General features: G+C 39.0%; 1 protein-coding gene across 1 annotated transcript in view; it reads left to right on the top strand.

Moving 5' to 3' along the window:
• Positions 1-18,540, top strand: part of PREX1 (phosphatidylinositol-3,4,5-trisphosphate dependent Rac exchange factor 1) — a 236,744-nt gene that overhangs the window by 127,885 nt on the left and 90,319 nt on the right. The window contains exons 7-9 of the mRNA XM_074210196.1: positions 4,728-4,861; positions 13,036-13,154; positions 13,689-13,838. Of these exons, the coding sequence (XP_074066297.1) occupies positions 4,728-4,861; positions 13,036-13,154; positions 13,689-13,838 (403 nt within the window). The remainder of the gene's footprint in view (positions 1-4,727; positions 4,862-13,035; positions 13,155-13,688; positions 13,839-18,540) is intronic.

The raw sequence follows: 18,540 nt of genomic DNA, 5'->3' as shown, positions 1-18,540 counted from the left end.
GGACTTGCCCACGATTACACAAGAATTTGGCTTGAAACTCCTCATTTCTATTTCAGGGCTAAATTATCTTTATCAACAAATTTGTGAAGCATTTACAGGAGATTTATGCTGGGTCCTGGGGAAATGAAAATTAAAAAAAAAACCCTTGCTGGGGATTCTACCTGGTGAGAGGTGGTAGTTATACTTGTTTTATACACACACACACACACACACACACACACACACACACACACACACACACACATGTAGATAGATAGATAGATAGATAGATAGATAAAGATGGTTCAGGCTTAGAAGAGAACCAAAGTACTGGCACAGTGAATAGTGTGCAGGGATTGAAGTCAGGAATACTCATTTTCATGAATTCTGACCTCAATCACACTTACTAGCTGTGTGACCCTGGTTAAGTTACTTCACCCTATTTGCTTCAGTAAAATGAGCTGGAGAAGGAATGATGGACCATTTCTGTATCTTTGCCAGGAAAACCCTGGGGTCACAGATTTGGACAACAGGACCCAGCTGTGTGAGAGGGCTTAGGGAGTAGCTGGGACCTGAGTTAAATCTGAAAGGAAGAGAAGAATTTCCAAAGGCAGCATGTGTTTTAGACTTAGAATCCATGAGAATGTATGGAAGCAGAAGAAGGTGGGAGGAGCCAGTAAATTGGTAGGCATTTATTAAACCCCTAATATGTGGCAGATTAGAGATACAATAAAAAAAAAAAAGAAAGAAGTTGCTGCCTTCAAAGAGTTCACAGACTAGTTGGCAGAGAAAATACATGAAGGGGAGTTGGTAAAGATTGGGGAGGCACTAGAGGGTGGCGACAGTGGAAAGATGATTATTCAAGGAGTCTAAAGCTAGTTAAATAGTTGATGGAAAAGATTAGTTGTGATGTTCTGAGCCCTCTAATAAAGGAAAGCAATGGGGCTTTATTGCTTAACCTTCTGTTCCAAAAAGAGAGAAGTTGCTGAGAGGGTGTTTAATATCAAAGTTGAATCATTTTCTATGATGAGATTTCAGTTGATTGAGCTTATCCTGGAGAAGGAATGATGTCTGGAGCAGAACAGCTGATGGAAAATGACAAGAGATTGGGCATGGGCTAATCATCTAGTTTTTTATAAAGCTTGAGGCAGAGTAGTGGGCAATAAATCTAGAAAGATTAGGTTTAAGATAGTTTAAGGAGAACCTTAAAAGCCAGACCTAGGAAGTTTATATTTAATTCATGATTCTTAGTCCGGTCCCACTGTGACTACATCACACTATATTTAGACCCTCTGGAAATTTTCTACAAATGTTTGGATCATTGAACCTGGGCCCTTGTTAGTACTATTTTGTTCCTTATCTGGTCTTGAGATTCTGGTCCCTCTCTGTAGGTCTTATATGAGGATCAATATTATACTTAAATTTTATTTTTGCTTGTTTCCCACATCTCCTGTAGGGTTAGAATTTAGTTTGACTTCTCCTGTGTCCTGTAGGAATGTTAGAGACATTTAAAGAATGAGAGAAAAGACTGGAAAATTTCCATGGTCATAAAATGAATGTCAGAAATCTGACATAGATAGTAATGCCTAGACCACTTTTTTTCTCTCTCAATTTTCTTCCATTTAGTCAGCAAGCTTGATGGTGGAATGGAAAGGGCAGCCAGGAGGCCCTAGCCCTGTCAAAGTAATTCTCTAGTGACCTTGGATGAGTTATTTCCTCTCTCTCTTGGTTACTGTTTTCTTAGCTGCAAAATAAGGAGGACTGTAGTATATCCAGGTATATCATCTACTATATTCTATGATTTACTGAATATCTATTCTCAAAGCCACTGGTAGGGGTAAGTAAGGAAGGTAGGCAGTTTCATAAGATGCAATGTCCTGAGTGGGACAGTGGGGGCAGGGCAGGGGATGGAAATGAAGGCTATTTAAAAATAAGACTTTTTATAAATACACACATTTTTAGCACCAGAAACATCTGCTCTGCATGGCCTTAGGTATTTTGAGATAAGGGAGAGGGTAAATATATTTAGAATTGGGAGCCGTTCTCGAGTTCATCTAGGCCAATTCCTTCATTTTACAATCGACAAAACTGAGACACAGACAATGCTTCCCAGGTAGTAAGTTAAACATCTGGGATTTAAATTGGCTTTAATCTAAGTTTAGTTCTCTTTCCACTTCTTCCTCTTGTCTTACAGTGGAGGCTTCAGAGTCTACACGGTCCCTGCCCTTAAAGAACTTACAGTTCTATTTTGGGAGAAATATGATAAAAATCATGAGCAGGAGGGGCAAAGGGCTCTATGAGAATGTGGCATTACACCTTCCCAGTGGTAACAACTATCCACTCATCCATCTAATTCCAGGGCTTTTGGCTTTTTTAATAGGTCTCCAAATTTCTAAATTGGCCCCTCTAGAGTCCAAAGTAGTTGGTTTAACAGTATTCAGTTCACCTGCTGTCTAGCTAGATTGAGGCTGGCAAATGGAACAGAGTTTAGGATCTGCTGATGAGTAAGCCCAGTGATGATGATGGTGGTGATGGTGGTATTGCCTCTAAAGACCCTTTTATATATAATTCTCTGACTGTGGTTGATGGCTGGAGTTGAGGTTGGAAGTTCTCTTGGCCAGCAGCAACTGAAATTCAGCTGAGGGCATGATTTTTTTTTTTTTTTTGCCTTCAAAATCAGTTCTCTTTTTCTAGGAATAGTCAAATCAGCAAGTCACATTGGTGAAGAGACTTCCTTTTAAGTTATGTAAATAGTCGGTCGAGGAGGGAGAAGACCACAGACTATTTCCCCTCCCCTTATTTTCAAAGGGAGAATATATCATGTCTCTTTTCCTCTCCAATCCATTATGCACAGAATGTCAGATTAATCATCTTCAGATATTGTTTTCCTCACTGTACTTCTGGTTAAAAATGTTCAGTGACTGCTTTGTTCCAATACAGTAAAGTCTAGGCTCTTTAGTTTGACATTCAAGGCCTTCCACTTTCTGGTCCTAACTTACCTTTCTGGCCCGAGTACTCTCCAGACAAACTGAATGACTTCCAATGAGATTGGTTTCTTCATTATTTCCTTTTGCTCATACAAGTACAGTCTCTACTTGGAAAGCTTTCTTTATTCCTCTGTACTTATATTAATATGACAATAGCAGCTAACATTATATAAAACTTAATATATGCTAGGCACTATGATCATTCTATCCTACCACAACCCTGGGAAGTTGGGGTAATTACTCTCATAGTTTTACTGTTGAGAAAAGGCATAGAGATTTAGTGATTTGTCCAAAGTCGCACAACTAGTGAGTGTCTGAGACCAGAATTGAATTCAGAAATAGGAATCCTCCTATCTTTTCAGACTGACCACTCAGTCTAGTGTACCACCTACTGATTTATGATAGTTGGAGGGTCATACCCAGTTCTGTCTTGAAATATAGGAGGTCCTTAAAAGGACCCAGAGCTTTCTAGAGTAAATGACCAGAAGAGGAAGAAATTTTGAAACCATACCATACAAGAATATGATGAAAGGACAGTGTTTAGCCCTAAGGAAAGGAGACTTTGTGGCAGATAGAATAATTGTCTTCAAGTTTTTCATGTTGAGGAGATTTTAGATTTCTGCTTTGTTCTATGGGGTAGACCTGGAGCAATAGGTAAATAGATTTTGATTCAGTACACAGAAGGACTTCTTAGAAGGAAGAGCTGCTCATAAGCCCTGAAACTTGTTACCTCTTCTTTCTTCTCTACCTCCTAGTTTTTCCTATTCCCCATCTTATCCTCTCCCAATCAAGAACTGTCCTTGTGCAAAGGATCCCCATGAAAAGGAAGTTCAGAGAACTTAGGTTTGAGTCTTGACCATGATACCGACCAACTGGGTGACATCTGACAAATCATTGTCCCTTTCTGAGCCTGAATTTTCTCATTTATAAAATGACTGGATATTCTTTGCTTTTTTTTATATTTTCTTCTCTGATGAAACAGGAGTACCTGGATGACAGGGATTTCATTTTTGTCTTTTGATCTCTAGTACCCTGACTGATGCTTGTCACTGAATAAATATTTGTCGATAAATTGATCTCAAGTTATTCCTTCATTAAAGAGGTGTGTGGAACTGGCTTCTCAGGCAGAAGCTTTAGATTTAAATCCCAACTCTGATTAGCTGACTTTGGAGAATTCTCTTAGCCTCCCAATTTCTTCATTTATAAAATGAGGAGTTTCGACTCCCTCCCTCACAAGGTTATAAAAAAAATCAGTTTTTTTAACTATGAAAGTATGAATTGTAATTATTTCCCTCTATAAACCCCTTTTCTTGTTTCTAAAATTTGAATATTTTTATAGTACTTTAGTAAGGATCCAGTAAAATCATCCATCCATCCATCCATCCATCCATCCATCCATCCATCCATCCATCTATTAATCTTTTATTGTGTTCTAGGACTCCAAAGAAAAAAAATCCCTGCCCCCAAGCAGCTTAAATTTCATAGTAATATTAGCAGCTAATTCTTGTAGCTCACAAAGCTTGAATTTTACAATTTTTCAACAACTTGGCCAATTTATATGATAGATGGGGAAGTATTTTATATCCCAAATGGGAGACATAACTGTGAGCTGCCATTGGTGCTGTTACTTCAAACTCTTGGGGTATGTTCCATAGTTAGGGGCCTACCACAGAGATTGTGGTTCTCTTAAGAAATGGACCCAGCCAACAGAAGCCTTAGGATCAATTGTCTAGACTGTCCCCTTGTTTCTTTCTCACTCAGGGCTCTAATCTCACGGACATCTGCACCCAACTCCTCCTTCAGGGGACCTTGTTAAAAATCTCTGCTGGCAACATCCAGGAACGAGCCTTTTTCCTGTTTGACAACCTTCTGGTCTACTGCAAGAGGAAGTCCAGGTGAGCCCCACAGGACACTGTGATCAGATGGCACAGTTGTGGTGACAGTGTTGGCTGAGGGAATTTGGGGGCTATGTTATGGAAACAACATTGTCCTGAAAAAGGACTTCTGAGAGAGGAGGGGAATTAAGAGAACCAGGTTCTATTCTGTAATTTACTCATTATGCAACAGTGGTCAAGTTTTTTCCCCTCTCTGGTCCTTTATTTCCCTGATTATAAATTGGAGGAGACTAATTTTCCAAAGTTTCCTTTTTGGATTCATGATCCTTTTAGCACTGAAATTCCATGAATCTGAGTTTAAAGCATTGGGATTATCAGAAAATTCCAAAGAATTTCTGTTAATTCCTCTTAATATATTGGCAGCTGCTTGAGGGCAGGGAGAATTTGTATATTGTATTCAATTTTGTTCCCTTGTGATGCTGAACAGTGGGATTTCACTTCATTGGTTTGTTTTTTGACTAGCTAAATGAATATTTATCTTGGGGAAGCAGGTTGTAGGTGCCCTTTGTCTCTTTCCTTTTCCATCTCTTCTTGTTTTTCTGGTTCCTAGTGGTTCTGGGATCCCTTCACTGAAATTCTGTTCAGATGACAAAGTGAGGGTGACTTATGGTCCTTGAAGGATGCTCCAGAAGAGCTCATGCTGCTAGATCTTCAACTAAAATTCCACCTTCTACAGGAATGCCTCTTCATTCTAATGTCATTCTTAATTATTTCCTGTATATCTTGTAATATAATTTCTTTCTTTATATTTTGGGGGCTGTCTCCTCCATTTACTTGTGAGCTCTCTAAGGGAGAGAGTCTTTTTGCCTTTCTTTAAATATGCCCTAGTTCGTAAAGCAATGACTTGTACATAGTTTGGTCTTTATAAATGTTTATTGTCTGATATTTGCATAGAAAGGCTTCACATATGGCTTAGTAGGTGACTGTGTGTTTCATTCATATCTTGGCTTAGTCAAGTGTAGTGAGGCTTAACTCCAGAAACATGGCCAAATGCTGATTTTTTCTTATTTTGGCTTTACTGCTCTGAAAGATTATTCATTAAGGTGTGGAGGGGCTGCTAAGCCTGCTGATGGAGGAAGCAATCTTGCCTTGAATGTTAGTGTGGTCTGGTGGATAGAGCACTTGACTTAGAGTCTGGAAGACCTGAGTTTGAGTATAGTCTTAGGACAAAACTATGCAAATCTTTTAAAAATTATTTTTTAAATTTAATTTTATTCTTTTCTTTTCTTTTTTTTTTAATACTGTGCAATTCTGGATGAGTTATCTTACCTCTCTGGACCTCAGTTTTCATATCTATAAAAGTTGCACTTGAGACATTTAATCACTGAAGTATTTATTTTTGAAGTTAGATCCTTGGACAGGAGTGAAATAGACTGAGTTTCTCTCAGAGTGTTTCTTCCATTTCTTTTTTAGGGGAGGAAATTAAACTGAGAAAGGAGCTGACCTGAGCATTTGCAGTTCAAATGCTCTGCCTTCACTCCTCCACCCCCTATAGTCCCTACCTCCTGGCTGGACCAGGCAGTTTTCCCAGAACACCCAAGTCTCCAAAACAGAATGTTCTGCCGACTCTGATCGAAACCTCTCCCTGTTTTGACTGGACAGCTCCTCCCCAGTCTGTCTGGCCTCTGACTGGGAATCAGCTGAGAGGCTGCTTGATACTGGCTAAACCCTTGATATGGGCATACCTGTCCTGGCTGGTTGTTGAGGATTGAAGACTGGAGAGTGTGACTGGCAAAGCCCATCCCCCAGGACCCATTTTCAGTCATTTTTCTGTCCTCATGGCCCAGTGTTGTGGGAGGGGAAAGTGAATATCTGTCTGCCTGGGAGGCCAGCAGACTGGTAGCTTTGCTGATTCCAACACAGGAGCCAGAGGACTGGGCTCAGGGAAAGTCAGAGGAAAAGGGTTATGATGGATCTGAATGTGGAGCTCATGGCAGCGTCGTCCTAGGAAGTGCCAGGGGTTGCTAAATCTTCCCTGGCTTTTGTTTTAATTTTTGTGTGGGGCTCCTCCCTTCCTGGATCCTTATGGTTTGAAGTTCCTTGTGCCTATGGGAATGAGACAGAATGGACAGGGGAAAGTGAACTGAAATAGGACCAGAGATCCCAGCCCTGTCGAGTACCAGTCATGAGGCTTTGAGCAAGTCATTCCCTCTCTGGGTTTTACTGTCCTCCTCAGGAAAATGACCCCCAGGAACCCTTTCTTGTCTTTTCTTTTTTTTTTCTTTTTTTTTTTTTTTTTAGTTTTTCAAGGCAGTGGGGTTAAGTGACTTGCCCAAAGCTACACGCCTAGGTAATTATTAAGTGTTTGAGGTTGTATTTGAGCTCAGGTGCTCCTGACTCCAAGGCCAGTGCTCTATCCACTGCCCCTCCTAGCCACCCCAGCCCTTTCTTTTCTAATCTTGTGTTTTTGATTTAGTATAGAATGTATACTTTTAGAGTTAGAAGGAATGTTGAGCAATCTTCCAACTACTTATTTTATAGAGGTGAAAACCAGAGACCTGTGAAATAGTTGGTTATACTGAAAAGCAGTTAAAAAATTAATGACCTCAAGTTAAGAATCTCTGCTCTGGCTCTCATATTCATATGAATCCATGCTGGCTGCCTATCCTGTATAAACCCTTGTCCACATCCTTCCAGATGTTTACCACATGGACTCAATCCATAAGACTTTCTGGATGACTTCCTTCCTTGTCTTCTTCTGACATTGTGTTTATACCAACCCAGCACCCTGGCTAGCTAGCCCTTATCCTTCTTTCTTGACCTGTGCCTCATTGAACTTCATACAATTCTGTTTATTCCTTATTTCATCTTATCAGGATGACTATCACATGCACAGATAAGTAGAATACAAGGTAGAATATAGTAGATGAAAGCAGGGGTGGGGAAGGATCACTTTGATTCCAGGGCATCAGCGAAACCAGACAGGTAGTGTAATGGAGAAAAGTAGTGGATCTGGAGTTCAAATCTAGACTCTAGGCAAGTTATTGCCTAAAATAGCATCTGCTTCTCAGGGTTGTTGTGAGGATTAAATGAGATAAAGTTTGTAAAATGCTTCACTAACCTTAAGTCGTCATATAAAGGCTAGATATTATTACTCTTAGGTGTAGTTTGCCTCAATTTTCTGTTTACCTCAATTTCTCCACCTATAAAATGAGCTGGAGAAGGAAATGACAAACCACTCCAGTATCTTTGCTAAGAAAATCAATTGGGATTATGAAGAATTGGACACTATTGAAAAAAGATGAAACAGCAACAATTGCAACAACACTATCGCTCATAGAGAAGTTGGCAGCTGAGATGAACTTTGAAGGAAGAAAAGAACTCTTGTCTGCTCCATATACTTCTCTAATTCTTGGTTTCCCTAGCTACAAGACCAGGAGTGAGCTCAAGGCTTGGATGCTTTCAAAAATACTTTGCTGGTTGGTTGGTTGATTCAGTGCTTGTGATCTGAGTTAAGATTCACTTAACCTCTATGAAACTCAGTCTCCTCAAAGATGTGGTAAGGAAAATAGAGCACAGTGTGAGTTGCTTAGTCTTTTATTTTATAAACCTTCTGGTGGTGGTATTTTCATGGAAATGGTTTTTGCTTCTATGAAAGGCACCAGCAACTAGAGAAATTACTTAACCTGTCTGCCTTTGAATCTGCCCTCCTTATCTAACAATTCCTCAGTCCGGGAAAATATTAAATTTATTAGCATCTTAACTTTCTTGACTTTTGCAGTCCAAGCTGCCAGGGTGCATCCCTGAAGCTGATAGCTACCGTATCCTATGAGCTTTAGACCATAGTGATCACTTCTTTTTCAGAGACTTGGATCTATTGATCTGATTCTATGGAGAAATGAGAACTTTGTTGTACGAAGTCATCTGGTAATGAAAGGACAATTGGATTTGGAGTTGGAAGTAAATAGTTTCAACTGCAGGCTCCAACACTTAATAGCTTTTTGGATTTTGGTTATAAGTTTCAAAGAACTGATATCTGTAAAATGGGGAGAATAATAATTAAACTATCTCACCAACAGGATTGTTGTGAGGAAATTGCTTTGTAAAACTTAAAGCTCTTTATAGATTTTAACTGTTGTTATCACAGACTAAATCAATTTGCTAAGTGATGCAGGCATCACTTGAGAACATACTTAACATGTGTTAAGTGGTGGGGATCCATAGCGAACCACCTGGTTTCTGCTTTCAAGTAATTCATTATCAGATGGGCAAGGAATGTATTATTATGATATAAAGGTAAATGTGAGAAAGGGACAAAGGAGAGAACAGACAAAATTTTCTAGTTATATTTGAAAAAGTTCATTTTGCTTGTTGGTGAGTATATTTGATCAGAAGCATCAATGACAGTTTTCTTGTGTGAAATGAGGACTATGCTCTACTTTTTTTTGAGGGAGCCTTCTCCATTACACCCAGTGCTTTGTTGACATCTCCACAAGCAAGTGTGATCAGAAAGACTGCATGTTAAAGGACATCTTTTGACCATCACAATGAACTTGAAGCTAGGCAGGGAAGGTCTTATTTTGGCCTGGTCCTGTGATTTCATTGGTATAAGCAAGGACTAAGGAAACATTCTCGTTCCACAAAAATCAGCACTTGTTCTTCAACATATAGAATTGTTTGGGGCCCTGGGAATTTATGGGACTTGCACAAAGTCTTGCCAATATGTGTCAGAGGTGAGACTTGAGCTTTTCCTAACTTCTCTATCCCCAGTTACCATGCAACCTCTGAGTCTAACTCATTCAGAGTGGGAATTACCGTTTCCATATTGCAGATGATGAAACCTACACATGAGGTCAGTTTTGAACCCAAGTCTTCTTATTCTCCAGTGTTGTTTTTAATCCTCTATAACATTTATGTATATTTGCCTCATTAGGTAATAGGCATCTCCCTAGGCTTTTTTTTTTTTTTTCATCTTTATTGGCTGCCCTCTCAAACTTTTGCAGCCTGGGGGATTCAGCTGATGACTTGGGTGCCTTCCCCTGATGGTACTTAGTATACCCCAACTGGACCATTCAAATATGTGTACTGAAAGTCTGCATTTCAGTGAAAGAAAGCATCATATGGTTCCGCTTTGAGATCTGGAGATGTGAGTAGTGAAATTTTTTGAAAGGCCATAGTATGTGAATGTGTGGATTTTATCTTGGCTCTGATGTTGTATATCTATGTAACTGTGGCTGAAGTCTTTTCACTCTCTGAGAAGGGATTTAATATTTTCACTGTTTCTCTCACAGAGTTGTTGTGATTGTGTAAACATTAAAAAAAAGTCAAAGAATTGTGGATTGTTGTTACTATTTTACCTGAGATCTAATTCAATTCACTTTGACCTCTTTTTCAAGCCTTACTCCTTCCAATCTCTCTTCCCCACCTATAGTTTATCCCTAGTTCTTCTTATTATTGAAAAGCAGAAGACTAGGATAAACCTTAGAGTGGAGAATACCAGAACTGAAAGAAATCTTAAGAGTTCATCTGGTTTGGACTTTAATTTTGTAAGTGATGTAGAGGATTTTTGCTTGTTTACTTGGATAGACAGTGTAACTGCCATTAACTTCAGACTTTCAGATCACCATCCTAATCTTTCTCATTGCTTATAGCTGGCACAGATGCCTTGAGGTCCAGAGCCTTTCTCACAATTGGCCTCAACTGACTTAGATTGTCAGACAAACCTTCTCTTGATGGTAGGCTCTTCCAGGGCTGTATAATTCAATACCTGTGTCTCTGTCAGTCCAGGAAATGATGTGGCCATTAAATCTGTGTGAAAACAAAATACCCACCTCCTAGGTGACTAGTAGATGAGGTGAGGATTACATTTGTAGTCTAGAAGTTAAGTTTATGCTTGGAAATCTTAAGTGACTTGCTATTTTCTCTAGGGCAGAATGTAAGCTGTCACCTACTAAACTATCCTATTTAAGGAAGGTTCTCCCTAGAATGGCAGATTCCTTTTTGAACTTATTGCCCATTTTCCCCCTGTTGGTTGCCCTGCCCCAGACTATCCTTTATTGACCTTATATTGTCACATTCTGTACTCTTTGCAGCAGCATGTCAGTGTGCCTCTTTTTCTATATCCCCTTCAACAATCATCGTTTTCTTTTTTTTCAAATCTTTGCCTATTTGATGAATATGAGATTGTCTCTCTCCTCTTTCTTTCTCTCTCTCTCTCTCTACCTCCCCCCTCCCCTTTTTCTCTCTCCTCACTCTCTCTTGTTTTTTCTCTCTGTTTCTCTTCTTTATTTTTTCTCCTTTCTCAATAGATGCTAAAGTTGTAGAGTCTTAGGTTCTCTTTACCTAATCTTCTAATCCACTTTCCCCCCCTAAAGCCGACAGTCCTGTAGACTTCAGACTGGAAAAATATCTGTTCTTTTGAAGTAAATTATTGGTTGGAGAGTCTGAGAGGAAAAGCATTTTGGGACATGAGCCAGTTAGAAAGCTGTAAGCAAAAGTAAGAGAAGCTTGATGCTACAAAAGGAGAATGGGATCAATTTTAAAAGCTGATAGATTCAAGATCTGGAAGGGAACATAAAGACAATGTAATCTAACCCTTTATTTGAAAAATGAATACATCAAAGTCCAGAGAAGTTACCTAATAGAGAACCATTCTGTGTTCTCTTATAGCTACATACAACCAAAAACTATAGGCAGAGGTAAGAGAAGTATGATGCTCAAAAGGAGAATGGGATCAGTTTTAAGAGCTGATAAGATTCAAGATCTGAAAGGAAACATAAAGAAAATGTAATCCAACCCCCCCCCCTTTTGAAAAATGAGTGCACCAAAGTCTAGAGAGGATAACTAATAGAGAACCCTCTTTTAGCTTCATACAACCAAATCACACAGGTTAGGTGCAAGTTATATACACTTTATTTTGCTGTCTGCTCTTGCCTCAGGTATTTGTATTTCAAAGCCCCTGGGTGTCAGTCAGCAGGTTTTTTATTCAGTGCTTACTTTGCATTTGGCACAGTGGGAGACAACATGTAAATAATGTGTCTTATGGCCTACTACATATCGTAACCCTTTTGTTTGAAAAAATGAGTACACCAAAGAACCCTTCTCTTTTCTCTTATAGTTTCATACAACCAAAAGTAGAGGTAAGAGAAGGATGATAAGAGCTGATAAGACTCAAGATCGGAAAGGGCTATCTTCCTTTTGAATGGTGGGTTGTAGATTTGCGAAGCAGCTGCTTAGAGGTTAGAGATTATACTGTGAGAATGGATGGACTCATCATGGGAGTCTTTCTGGAGTGTTGTCCATTAAACAGAAGCTACATGGCCACTTCTGGAGTATATGGTAGAGGGACTTATTTCAGGGTATGAATTAGGCTAGCTGGTTGTTTCTATTGTCCCTTTCTTTTCCCAGAATCCTATGAAGTATTTGTAGAGCAGTTTTTAAAAACCATATTTTCATTTGATCCTCAGAACTACCCTTTGATATGTCCTACTTCAAATTTTCAAAAAGCTTTCCCCCTCTGCTTTTACCTTTGATCATACTTATTACCACACATATCCTGTCTTCCCATCTAATGATGTCTATCCTTGGAGCTCAGGGACTGTGCTGCTTTGCATCTTTGTATCCCTAGCATTGAACACAGTGCCTCAGACATTGTAATGATATTAAGTATTTGTTGTATATTGAACTGATTTAGGTGTATAGTCCATGGTGCAGTAGAAGGAATGTAGAATTTAGAACCAAAAGACATGAAATCAAATCCTGACTTATTCCCTTTGAGACTTTGGGCATGTCAATTAACTCTAGGCCTCAGTTTACGCAAATATGGGAAAAAGGGGTTGTATTAAATAATACTACAACAAGGTATCTTCCTTTTATAAATTTTAGATTTCTCAAGTATAATGGATTCTTCATTGGAAAGCTGAAACTCAGAGAGATAAGGAATTTTGCCATGTCATATTAGCATCTTTAATTCTTTCTTTAGGGAAGGCAAAGGTTAGTTTCTCATGATTTCTGGGCTACACTTTTATCCGTTTCAAATATTGTTTCCCATCTGTTTGACTTTATTTTTTTTTAGAATTGCCTTTATCCATTGCTTCCTCTGGTCTGCACTAGAACTTTGTGGGTTAGAAAGGATAGGAATAATTTTACCTTTATTTGATAGATGAAGAAACTTAGACCCAGAGAGGGCCACTGAAGGATGATACACACATTCTGATTTCTCTTCACCATTGTAGGGTCACAGGGGGGAAGAAGTCAACCAAGAGGACCAAGTCCATCAATGGATCCCTCTATATCTTCAGAGGACGGATCAATACTGAAGTTATGGAGGTGGAGAATGTGGAAGATGGAACAGGTAACTACTGCCTCATCATGGTGGACTGTTCTCTGTCTATGTGTGTTGCCTTTAAATATGCCCAGACTTGAGGGGAGGGAATTTGGAGCATCCTTGGACGATCTTCAGAAGATGGGACAGATTTTTACTCTTTCAAAACATATGTTTTTTTGAAGCAGTTTTTCAGAATGGAACTGACCATATTCTTTTTGTTGGGCTTCCTGGCCTGGGTTTAACTGTGCCAGTTAACTTGGAGCTCAGGAATTGGAAAGGGGAAGGAATAAGGCAAGGTCTAAAATAACTTAGATTTCTGGAATGAGTCAAGATTGGAAGGAGTCAGAAAACTGACCACCAAGACATTTTTGGACTAGGTGAGTTTGTGGCCATCAGATACCCTGCGATTCTGGTACTAGTAGGTTGAGGAAGGGTTTGTGGAGTAACTGTAACTGCCAGCCTCTAACATAGCAGTGGGAGAGAAGGCAGGCTTGCTTCTTTTTCCATAGGCAGATTCCGTCTTCACCAAACTAATGTTTATTTCTCTTCATCCCTTCCCAGCGGATTACCACAGCAATGGCTACACTGTTACAAATGGCTGGAAGATCCATAACACTGCCAAAAATAAATGGTTTGTTTGTATGGCAAAAACAGCAGAGGACAAACAGAAATGGCTAGATGCCATCATCAAAGAGAGGGAGCAGAGAGAAAGTGAGTATCTTGGGATTTCTTTTTCTGTCTGTTTTCTCTAGTATCTGGAAACAACCTGATTTGGGTACCAGAAGAAATTGGATAAATGAATGAAAAGAGCATTTCTCATATGCTCAACATGCTAAGCACCACACTAAGTGCTAATGAACTAATAAAAATACGAAAGTTAAACAGTCCCCTGTCTTTAAGAGAAGAAAATAGATTTCAAGCAGTAGAGTCCAGGGACCTGTGTTGTGGTCTCTAGGATGATGAGTGGAGATATAGGGGAGTCTTCTTTAGTCCCAATGGGAGCCTTGATTTGATTACGGTTCCAGAGCTGGAAAATGGGCTATGTGCCTAATAGCTAGCAGGAAGATTACTGGGGTGTTAAGTGAGCTGTGTCTGGAATTGGCTACATATATTGATCACAAGGAGGAACTCACACATCAGGAAGGTTGGAACTTCAGAGCTGGAAATCCATCAGGGCATAGGATTTAGTCCAGAGGGTACAAGACAGGCAAGCAAGCAAGAAGACAGGATAAAGTGGGGTGAGGGGTTTGAAATATGTTCTGAATGGATAGGAGTAGTGGGAATCAGGTGTATGAAGAAGGAAGAGAGCAGCTATGGGGAATTTGGTTTACTGAAAGTAGCACTGGATTAGAAACCAGAAGATCTTTATCTTAAAATGACTTTACCTCTGTCTCATTTGGAGATGTTGACCCTATGGTTGAGGACTGGGAGGAACCATAAAGTGGGGACACTGCCCTTGGTTGAGCAGCAATTTGGTTGAATCCCTTCCCCTCTGGATTTGATTTCTTATCTATAAAATGAGGGGAAATAGTACTAGAGTCACTAATAGTCTATATTCTAGATATGAGAAAATAGAATTAGAAGTTTGATAGATTTAGAGTTTGAATTCCTCTTCAGATACATAATAAAATCATTTAACTTCTTACCTAATAAAGGGGGAAAACGATAGCACTCACTTTCCAGGTTTCTTATGAGGAATGAATGAAATGAGTTACATAAAAATGTTTTCCAAATCTTAAAGTTCTTTAGCAGTAGCAGTTGCTGGTCCTATGATCTATTCTATCTGAGTAGGTTAGACTTTATTATTTTCCCCCACATGACTCCAGCTCCTTCAGTTAGCTCCCTAGGCCACATTTCCTTATTTCTGGTTTTTGATTGAGCAAAGTGAACCAAGAAAGTACTTTTTTTTTTTAAGACGATATATTGGTTTAAGCCCAGTAGTGTCAAATTCAGATAGAAATAGGGGCCACATAAGGATCCCTGCAGGCCATATATATCTAGAAAATCACATGGAAAGATTATCTACTATGTATTGTACTTTTATATGTTTCCCAATTACATTTGAAAACTTTTTTTTATTTAAGGCAATGAGGTTAAGTGACTTGCCCAAGATCACACAGCTAGGCAATTATTAAGTATCTGAGGGCAGATTTGAACTCAGGTCCTCCTGACTCCAGGGTTGGTACTGTATCCATTGGGCCACCTAGCTGCCTCCTCCCAATTTTACATTTTAATCTGATTCAGACTCTATGCAGCCTCCAGGCTATGTGTTTTTCCCACAGGAGTAGGAGTGACATATAGTGTGATACTTGTAGTCAGGAATTCCTAGTTCAAATCACACCTTCAATATATATGCTCTCCTTTAACCTCTCCATCCTCAGTTTCCTCGTTTGTAAAAGTGAAGGTTTTTGAACTCAGTGTCCTCTAAAGTTCCCTTTAGTTTTAAATCTATATTACAGTGGAAATACTAAACCATACCATTGGCCATTCTTCTCTCTTCTCTACTATTCTTTAATATTTTTTTCTTCAAGGGGCATTGACTATTGCTACCCTACTTTTAGACTAAGAGTTCTTAACCTGGATTTCCAAGACCCATAGATTAATTTGTGAACTTATCTCTCTCTATTTCTCCATTCAGATTTATTTTTACTAATTTTTTTATTTCATTTGTAATTCTATGCATTTATTCATTTAAAAACATTATTCTCAAAAGGATTCCATAGGTTTCACTAGACTGTCAAAGGGGACAGGGAAGAAAAGAAAAAAAGGGTTAAGAACTCCTACTTTGGTCTTTTTGGGTTTTTTTTTGGGTTACATGCAGCTGCTAGAAATAGTTCCTTGCCTTTCTTGGAGTTATCAGCCCATATTTTTACATCAAGTCCCTTCTACCCAAGAAGCTTTTGAAAGATTGGGGGAGGTTATTGTCTAATGCAGAGTATGGCCTCCATATGGGTTTTCTTGTTAAGTTATATAATCTGATGAGCAATTTCCAAAATTTAAGAATGTTAGGATCCAAAAACTTGTTCACTCGAAGGGGCCTTGGTTCTGGTATTTACTATCTATGTGAGTTGGGGGAGTAATTTAATAATTTGGGGGCTTAGTTCTCATCTGTAAAATGAGAAGGTGCGTCTCAGCTCTAAATCCTATGTCCTATGATCTTTGACCTTATCTAACTCAACCTCCTTACTTTTTCAAAGAGGAAACTGAGACCAATAAAAGGGAATAGACTTCTAAGTATTGTTGGTTTTAGTGCTCTGCCAAAGCTTTGCTCAATAGTTTCATCATGGGGCAGATATAACTCTAGGTTCTCAATTGTTCTGCCTTGCCAATACCAGCTCTCAAAGTTCACACTAAGGAGAAGATGATTAGGTTAAGGGCCCAGGGATGGACTGCATGTCTGTTATTAACCAAACTTGGAGAAGCTCAAAACTAGAAAGATAGTGATAAGGGATGAATGTCTATGGACACAGAAAATTCATGAAACTGTCTTTTGAAGGGCTGGGATCCTGACCAGTAAAGGAAGTTCATGTGCTGCTGGATACTTGAGAAATATTGATTATTATTTTCAATCTGATTGGTATAGAATTTCTGTGATCTCTCCCTTTCATTGAATTGGCCTATTGAGAATAGTTTATATGGATAGTTTAAGGCAGGCCTTCTTAAATTATTTTTATTTATGGATTCTTTGACAGTCAGATGGAGCCTATGGACTTCCTCACAGGATATAAATAAAATACTTAGGATTACAAAGAAAACCATTGATATTTCTGAAATATCAGAATGAAAAACAAAAACAAAAAAGTCTGTGGACTATAGTTGTAGGTTGAAGGAGTTATTTGGGTTTTTGGAGGGCTTGCTTGCTTGACTAGAAGAGTGGTACTTCAGATAGGAACAGGAAACAGAGTGAGATAGTGGTAGTTCCAAACTGAATTTGAATTGTTGAACCTCTTTTAAGTGTGAATAGCTGCTTAATTTCATGCTAAGTGGGATCTCAGATTTGTTGGCTGTTATGAGCTCTGTCGCCATGGTCCCTTCTGCTGGCTGGATTGCCTTATTTTGAAAAAGATTTTTTTTTAGCCTTGATTTTTTTTTTTGCAAGGCAATGGGGTTAAGTGGCTTTCCCAAGGCCACACAGCTAGGTAATAATTAAGTGTCTGATGGTTGGATTTGAACTCAGGTAATTATTAAGGATGTGAGGCTGAATTTGAACTTAGGTACTCCTGACTCAAGGGCCAGTGCTCTATCCCCTGTACCACCTAACCACCCTGCTGGGTTGCCTTTTAACTCTGTCATTTACCATGAGCCTAATGGAGAAGAGGTGTGGCTGAGAATAGCTTCCCAGATAGGATTCAGTGGATACAATGGAAAGAGCTTTTGATGGGAAGGCAAGAGAGTTGATTTTCCAGGTGATTTGTGTTTTTCAAAAATTAGACTAGATGGTCTCTAAAGTTCAGTTAGTTACTTTTATCTGTGAGTACCTCAAAGAGATATTGGGTACAGAAAAGAATTGGTTCCAATTGGTCTTTTTTGTCTCATTTCTCCCCAAATCTTCTATATAGTTTAAGGGAACATTAACTTGTCTAATAAACTCTAGTGACTTCCTGTGGCCGCTAGAATGAAAAATAAACTCCTGCCTAGCTTGTAAATCCCTTCACAACTTGCCCCCAACTAATCCTTGCTGCATAAAAATCCCCTTCCCATATTGCCTTTCCAGGCAGAGAGAACCTGCTTTTTCACTTACTGTCCTCCAGGCCTGGTGTGTATTTCCTTTTTCCTTCCACATCACAATATCTCTTTCCCCTTTCTCTGTAAAGATTTTGCTGGTTGCCTTATTTCTTATTGTTCCCTTACAAACTGCTGCATTTATATACATCCTTGTCGTCTGACCATTTTTGGTACACTATTTGGGCCTTAAAATACTTGATTGATTTGATCCCAGGTAGGGAATCTTCATCACTGGCATGATTTGCTTGTGCCTAGTGTGACCTAATCCTCAGTATCTTTACCATACAGGAACCACAGATATGCATATACATAGACGTGCACATCTTTAGATTTTCAGAGCTCTTTAAAACTTAGTCCCAGAATGGTTAACATAGTAGTGAGACCTGTGATTCCCAAAACCCTAACGCAGGTCACTAGGAGTTAGATATCTTGGTGTGGTGGACACTGGATTTGGAAGGTAGTTCTCTTATTTACTGTGATTTCCTGGGTAAGTCACTTTGCCTTTTTGACCCTCTTGTTTCTTCATCTGCAAAATGGAAAGAATATGCTTTGTAACTGCCCAATTCACAGGGTTATTGTAAAAATTTTTTTTTGATAAATCATAAAGTATTATGGAAAAGGGAAATGATTAATGCAAAGTTTTTCAGTCCCTGTTGCCAGATTATAAAGGTGAGGAGAGAAAGGTGAT

Source organism: Macrotis lagotis, chromosome 1 (assembly GCF_037893015.1).
Source record: "Macrotis lagotis isolate mMagLag1 chromosome 1, bilby.v1.9.chrom.fasta, whole genome shotgun sequence".
NCBI classification, from domain to species: Eukaryota; Metazoa; Chordata; class Mammalia; order Peramelemorphia; family Peramelidae; genus Macrotis; species Macrotis lagotis.
The sequence above is the reverse complement of the archived record's forward strand: the minus strand, read 5'-3'. Positions and strand labels throughout refer to the sequence as shown.